Raw genomic sequence first — 7,894 nt, 5'->3', positions numbered from 1 at the left:
GTCCATAGTAGTTAATATCTGCCATTCAAACAGCACAAACCAAATATAGAAAAATCTAGTGAGATGAAGGCAACAGACAAAACAACCACACCTTGAATTTCATAAGAAATAGCTCATGTCACTATATGCATCATTAATATAACAATATAATTAGTCGACATCAATCCTAACATTACCTAAAGTCTAGTCGTGTGAAAAACGCTAGTTATTTCCTTATGATTTACCCAAAAAAAAAACAGCAAGAGTCAACAAATTATAAAAGCAGTTGATAAGGCTTATCACCGGGCACCGGCACACCTTTGTCTCTCTCAAAATTGACTATAACATGATAGAAAAATATAATATAAAGGAAGGAAGGACCGATTTTATATTGCATAATTGCCTTAATATATTCAAAACATATATCTTTAGCATCACAACACATACCTAGAGTTTGAGCTCAGCCAAGGACCAAGGCTAACCTGAAGTCCCCATCACCCCACCAAATAAAATATATAAGAGGAACGGTCATTTTCAGTTCCTTATGGTAGACGAGATACGCAAAAGAAAGCATGGATCATAATTTACATTAGCTTTGATGTGAATGTAAATGCAGGTACCACTCTGTTTTGGGCTAGAAACCCATGGGACTATCTTTTCTCAGAACACACGCACACATTAATCCAGGCTTTGCAAGGCATTTTATGTATCCAGCCCTCTCTTAGAAATGTTGTTCAGTTCTCCAAAGAGACCGTGAAACAGTGAAGGCTCATATAACAAAGCACAAGGACAATAAATTGGAACAGGCGCAGCTAGATCATGAAAACTAAGGTTGTTTGATTCCTGCATCCCATATTATCATTGGCACCAGATTGAGGTCCTTCAAAGCAAATAAAAGCCAAGTCAATTTCAGACCAACAAACACAAAGGAACTAAACTGAGATTACCAGCAGATTGGAACAGATGTGCAGGATATCATGTAGATTGTGTGCAAGGACAATGGGCTATACTATATCTGACGACAGATACACACTAAAAGATCATCATAGCATAGTAAGTAACTCCGTTCCTTGTCAGTTGTGATTGTAGATAGAATTACTTCAATGTGCTGCGCTGACACCAGTCACAGGCATACTTAAATTTGCATAATACATGTTAAAAAGCAATTTTTAGTGATTTGTGATGTGAAACGGAGTATTTCCATTTCTGATTATCTGTAACTTTAACCAATCGAAATGGTCAGAACATAGTACAGTCCAAACTACAGAAGCTCGCGTCTCAGCCATCCTTACAAGAACAATAAGATACAGGTATCAACTCAAAGTTATAGCCTGAACATAAATATATCATTGCAATCATGCAGAAGCACATAAGACAGGAGCTGATAGACAGAACTAAAGTTCAAGTACAATACTGAGGAGATCAGACTATAAAACAGCTAAAACCCTGTAAGCACACAGAAAAGGTCTCAAAAGTCAAGTATAATACAAATGAGGTAATGGAGCCATTCTACTCAGGAATCAATACCTTGGTCCCATATTATTGGCCAAAGCAAGAAACTTCACCTCCGCAGTCCATCCAAGCACTCCTGCTGTCACACTACAACTCAAGCCTTTACATTACTAGCATAAATATCTACAGAACATACATAAGCACCTGACCAACCCAATTCCACAAATTTGGCACTAAACGACAGCAGCTTGATCATTTGGCAAAAAAATACAACCCAAAAGCCTGTCTAAAGCCAATCTAAGTGGTAAATCTAGGTGGGGTCCACCAACTACACTGTAGTGTTTAGAAAACTGATATATATTATGCAGCCAATTGCTAACATATAAGCAACACCTTAGTTACAGGAATAGCACATAACATGGGCATATATGAAACCTTATGAGTTGCGACAGATTAAATTTCAGTCAATTTTTATAGGATCAAACTAATTGATTGAGAAACACGCATAGTCGCATACTATATCCGAACGTTGTATGTTGCTTATCCTTGCAGTTATTAGGGGGTCTTCAACACTTAGCTCAATTAAATACTGTAATTTCAGTTAATTTAAGTTTTAAGGGTCATGGAAAGTTTAATAGAATGAAGGCACATCTAGTCATTAGAAAATGTTGCATCTATATTGATCCTTTGGTTATCATACAGGGTGTGCATTCTCAACATATAACTTGAATATCATAGCATATATGAAAACCTTATGAGTTGTGACCGATTAAATTTCAGTCAAATTTTACAGGATCAAACTAATCGATTGAGAAGCACGCATACTATATCCGAACATTGTTGTTGCTTATCCTTGCAGTTATTGGGGGTCTTCAACACTTAACTCAATTAAATACTGCAATTTCAGTAAATTTAAGGGTCATAGAAAATTTAATAGAATGAAGGCACATCTAGTCGTCTAGTCGTTAAAAAAGGGTGCATCTATGCTGATCTTTTGGTTGTCATACAGGGACACTTTTGGTGTGCATTCTCAACCTATAACTTGAATATCATAGCTAAAATGTGTGGCCAAAGAATTTTGGGTTTTCAAAATGGAACAGAGATCCAAACTTGATGCAACTAAATACATATCAAACACTACCAAGCTAAAAGGCCTAAGTAGATATAACTGTAGAATGATTCTTGATATGAGCACCGAAATCTGATACTGGACACCGAAGCCACCAAAAGAATGGAACCATGGCAATCCAATAACAGAGTGTGAACCAACATCCCCAATTGGACAATGAGAAACTGAATTCTTCAATGGACTCCACCATGATGCAAAGCGATGAGGGCTCACTGGTCACTGCCTAGAAGTCCATTTCCAGCCACTTCTTGTAGTAGACGCATGTGCTCGGCGAAATGACCCCATCCGGCGAGCACTCATCGATTCTTGGGCAAACCCCACACGGGATCCCCTCCATCATCCCTCCCTGAGCAGCCCCAGCCATACGGTAGCATATCGTGCCGCTCCTGACGGCCGCGAAGTCCCCCTCGCCTGTGCTCTTGACCTCCTCGAGCACCTTGTCGAGCACCATGGTCTTCACGATATCCCTGACCTTGTCGATGGTGTACCCGGCCTTAGGGTCATCCCTCAAAATGCCGTGGTGGATCATCTGCACGGTTGCTGCGCCGAGCTTCTCGACCTGCGCTTGGCAACGGCGGCGCACGGCGGACACGGCGTCGGTGTCGAGCCGGCCGTCGTGGTACCAGGTGCCGCCGGTGATCTCGTCAGAGGGCTGGAAATCGGTGGCCATGAAGATCTTCCTGCTGCGGTGGCGCACGTCGCTGACCTCCTTGAGGAGCCCATGCCCCACGAGGGTGCGCACCACCTTGGTGGCGACGTTGGGGCTTATCGTCAGCTGCTTGCGCACGTCGAGCATCCACATGCCCTTGCTTCCCGCCTCGAAGATTAGGGTGTACACCTGCCGCTCCATGTTCGGGAGTTTGGCGAGGACCGCCGCCGAGATGGTCGGCGTCGCGGAATCGGGGGCAGATTTGGTGGGTTCGGAGGGCTTGGCATCAGGTGCAGGCTTCGAGGAAGGACGGGGCTCTTCCGGCGGCGGCGCCGGGCGCTTACGCGGCGGCATGGCGCGGGGATGAGGGGTGGGCGGCGGCGCAGGGGGTGTTCGGAAGGACGAGGAAGATGACGAGGGTTCTGGCCTATTGGGCCTTGGGCTTTTGATGTGGAGTTGATTGATCCAGCGATTGACGAGGGTTGCTGTCTGATGATATGGCCACGAATTTTAGGCCTGTTCTTTTTCTTCTTCCTCGGCCCAAACACGTGCTCATCGAATTCAGAGCATGGAAGAAAGAATTTGCATCATGGCTTTCTTGACATTGTGATGTTGGGGGGAAGAGATTCAGGTAATTGGTTAATTCGCTGGAAAAGAAAACGCAGTAACGTAACCAAATCTGAAATTCATTTAGTAAGGAAGACGGTAGTTAGAACAAATTAGGGATAAGGGTTATAGGGTGCAAATAATCTGGAGCAATTGTGGTTAATGAATACATGTCAAATAGCTAACATGGTAACCAGAACGAAAACAACGAGCCAGCTTGGAAGTTATCTACATCCCACAGAATCCTGGAATAAGCAGATGATCCATCGCCTTGCAAATGACACTCGGGAGTTTGGGCGTAACAGAAACGAGCAATCAAGCAACATGACATGGAAAGATGTCGACTTCAATGTTGATATCCTAGAAGGCTGCTGCAGCGTGTGACCAGAAAAAATACACGCATGACTTCCAAGTGATTTTTTCTAGTCAGTCAGGCAGCTAAAAATGCATGACCTGTTTGCATAGCTTGCTTTCTGAATTTAAACTACTAATAACAACTCCAAACAGCACCCATATATCCACTCTCATAGACAGATTCATGACTCCAAACTAAACAACATTACAACTTGGGTGTGGAGCTAGCAGTTAATTCTTCATAGGTTAAGCTCCCTACAATGTCCTTTTTTCAAACCCCCGGCGTGCAAGAATTTGAGCGACACTCCACATGTTGATGCTTCACTTCTGTGCAGTCTCTTTCTAGAATGCCAAGTTACCGACCATCCACTGCTGCCTGTGTGCGTGTCCCGCACAAGAACTATACAAGTTAGTAGAACGCAATGCTGTATGCAAGCCTCCGCTTGTGCTGCTTCTCGAATCCAGTAATCAGGTCATCGATAATTTCCTCCCAGTCACCATCAATTGCTTCAAGCTGAAAAGGGGGAAAATAAATAAATTAACTCCTTGTCGTTCACCAAAAACAAGCACAGCTGATTCCGTACACTCTAATTTGTAGGCAGTAACTTTGCAAAACTGAGTATTTGCCATAGACAAACTAAGGTCAGTTGGTCAGAAATCAGGGGCACAACAATTTGAGCAAAAGATTGACAATAAATGACAATATACTCATTAATTGCAACAGCGCAAAGGTTAATGTCACGGTCCATTCACAGCACAATATACCACCAGTAGGCATTTGGACATCATTGCAACTACAAACATATGTCGCTTTAGATACCATATAAGACAAGGACAACCAGGCAGCAGGGCATTCTGCAACAATAACTGTTCAGGGGTATTACATGAGGAAACAGCAGAAATACCTCAAATAAACATCACTTTATCAAATAAGTTATGAAAGATGGAAAGTTAATTACAATGAAGGTGCTGATTTCATACACTGATTCTCACTGCAAAATAGGTGTCTATTGAAATGGTTTTTTCTACACTATTTTTCAAGGGACAAGAGGTCCCAAGACATGGTCTGTTATATATTTGATTGATCATCTAAATTCATGAGGAAACAGGGTCATGTGCCTTTATTTCCAAACCACTGATAATGGGGGGTTTATAGATCTATGAATTTTGCCAGTAGTATCAACATTGAAGTAGAAAAGTAAAACATGGGAATGGGATGGTGGCAATGTCACGAATTTGAGCTTGTTAATCCACAGATACCAAGAAACAGAACACCCATGAAAGACAATTGTATGCACCAATCAGAATAATTGGATTTACGTGAGAATTAACCAGTTGAAAATAAAATAGTCTGCTATATATAGCCATAGCAGTGCTGTGACAGAGCAAGAAATGAATCCAAGGGTTGGTTAGCAAAGTTACTTTTAGTACTACTGCAGTATACGATCATGCTAGGCAAAGCTGGAGCAACCCCTGCAGCCTCCCAACGGCCCACTCCATTGCCAAACCCTAGTACTAGTACCCTACCCTCTAGGCAGCCTCTCCTATCTTTGTATTCCCTTTCTCTCATTACTTACCTCCCACAAGCAGCAGTGAATTCATCACCCTCCTTTCTCCCATTATTTACCTCTCACCACCACCAGCAAATCCCCACTCAGTCCTCACCTCGCTCACTTTCAAGTTGAGGCGCCTCCAATCAGTGTGCCATATGATCAGTAAATGATAACTGCAATCCTCAAACTAGATTAGGACTGTATGGATGGCTTGTTTCTCTTTTGGCATTTGACTCAGTTCAGGTAGCATCTATTTTGAGGTTTATCATTCAGTTTTTATTTACTTGAACTCTTGAACTAAAACTTAATTCTGTTGTCAACTTAAATGCACTTATGGGTCCCTAGTCTACATGGCATTAGAGCTCCAGTAGTTTGGGAAGTTGCTGATTACTGACCATAATCATTAATAACAATATAACCAGATATATAAATAATAAATTAACAGTCAGAACAGTTTATGTGGTACATAAGTTATGTGATTTTGATACCTTCTGGCACAACTCTACAGCAAGCTTTGCCCCAACACCAGCTTCTTCATGGTTATCTTTGACATCCATATTGATTATCGGCACACTCTTCATCAGCTTTGGCTCGCGGTTATTCATATCTGGACACAAAACAAAATTTGGCTTCCATTAGTGAGTGTCACTGTTTGTAACTGCTTGATGGATCTGCTAGACCAAAATCAAGCTCCAGTCGGAAGGTGAACGATTTACCTTCAACAACCAAGTCGAAGACCCTCTCCTCAAAGGTCATTATCATATCAAACAACCCATCACCGGCATTGTCCTGCCACCGCTGAGGTGCCAGCTTCACTGAGGTGTTCCTCTTCAGCATTGGCAGCAGCCCATTCCTCTTGTACCTGGATGGGTTCACCATAAGAAATGCACAGTTTCAAGTTATCATCCAGGATGACCGAGAATGCAAGAGGAACGCGTAAACAAACGAGGTGAAACATTCCAGCCGGCCCAATTCAAACGAATTTTCAATGGTTTACTTAGGAGATAGATAGAGACATTGCAAGCTAGGCCCCCCAAAATTGCATTAGATTAGATGGTTTGCTACCCGTTTCCATCAAATGCTCACTAAATTTCGCAGAAACCCCATCCAAAACCATAAAAATCAATCAATATTTTCCCAAATCAACCAAGGGGGGAAAGAGGAGCATCAAGGGGTGGGCAACAGGAGGTAGTAAGCTTTAGGGGCTCCCAAGGGTCAGGAGAGGGAGGATGATAGCAGGTGTTTGTACTAACAGATCAGGGTCCTTGCGGCGGAGGTCGTCGTAGATGGCGCCGTAGGGGGTGCCGAAGTCGTAGACGTTGGGCTCGTGGAGGGAGGGGCCGGGGAGCTTGACGTGGGTGCCGGTGCCGTAGGACTCGACGTCGAGCCCCGCGCGGCCCAGCTGCGAGTGCGCCTCCATGCTTCGGTTCATGTTCGACGAGCACACCATCGCGAACCGCCACCTCTTGCCCTCCGCCACCATCTTGCCGCCGCCGCCGCCGCCGTCGGCGAGGTCGATGAGCTCTCTGTCAACGAGACCCGGCTGCACTTGGGGATTCGTTTGACGTTTGAGTGGGGGGATTGGATTGCCCGAGTCTGGAGATCGGACGGCGGAGGGAACCTGCACCAATCTCAAACATCGGAAGGTAAGATGGAAAAAATGATTTCCGGTCCCCGTGGCTGTCTCGGCCTGTCGGGCCGATCAGCCCCGCTGCTCTCGATCCGGACATAAAAAGTAAACCTATAGTGGGCCCTGATAAAAAACTATAGTGGGCCAGGTCACGACGATTCGCGGAAAGGCATGTGGACATGATGGATGGATCGATCGATGGACTCATGGGCCGGCTCCTAGCTGTGCACCTGTCTTTCCTCCTGCTGTATGCGTGTGTGGTGGAATATGGAGTGGCATGTTGTTCTTGGGCCAAAATTGAGAGAGGGTACGGACCTAGGCGCAGATCCGCCCTGCATGTGGCAGAGCCTACTAACATACGAAGATGTCTCGCGGGTGGCAGAATCAACCTGCGATGAATTACAGACCCGGTGGCAGAATCAACCTACGATGAATTATAGATCCTTATGATCCTAGGTGATAGAGCTAACCTTCAATGGATCACACAATTGATGTACTAAGTAATTAGAAAATATATAGTCCAACCGGGAGATTAACAGTTA

General features: G+C 44.1%; 2 protein-coding genes across 2 annotated transcripts; both read right to left on the bottom strand.

The window, feature by feature from the left end:
* Positions 1 to 668: 668 nt before the first annotated feature.
* On the bottom strand, positions 669 to 3,675 carry LOC101766580 (DNA-directed RNA polymerase III subunit RPC6). The gene is made up of 2 exons (XM_022828616.1): positions 1,507 to 3,675; positions 669 to 859 (listed from the first exon to the last, which is right to left on the bottom strand). Exon 1 carries the CDS (start codon positions 3,561 to 3,563, stop codon positions 2,784 to 2,786), a length of 780 nt encoding a protein of 259 aa, XP_022684351.1. The 5' UTR covers positions 3,564 to 3,675; the 3' UTR covers positions 669 to 859; positions 1,507 to 2,783.
* A 480-nt stretch (positions 3,676 to 4,155) lies between these two features.
* On the bottom strand, positions 4,156 to 7,342 carry LOC101766173 (RNA polymerase II subunit A C-terminal domain phosphatase SSU72). Its single transcript, XM_004977224.4, has 4 exons — positions 6,976 to 7,342; positions 6,439 to 6,584; positions 6,211 to 6,329; positions 4,156 to 4,683 (listed from the first exon to the last, which is right to left on the bottom strand). Exons 1-4 carry the CDS (start codon positions 7,203 to 7,205, stop codon positions 4,579 to 4,581), a joined length of 600 nt encoding a protein of 199 aa, XP_004977281.1. The 5' UTR covers positions 7,206 to 7,342; the 3' UTR covers positions 4,156 to 4,578.
* Between the last annotated feature and the right edge of the window lie 552 nt (positions 7,343 to 7,894).

This window comes from Setaria italica, chromosome VII (genome assembly GCF_000263155.2).
Source record: "Setaria italica strain Yugu1 chromosome VII, Setaria_italica_v2.0, whole genome shotgun sequence".
NCBI classification, from domain to species: Eukaryota; Viridiplantae; Streptophyta; class Magnoliopsida; order Poales; family Poaceae; genus Setaria; species Setaria italica.
The sequence above is the reverse complement of the archived record's forward strand: the minus strand, read 5'-3'. Positions and strand labels throughout refer to the sequence as shown.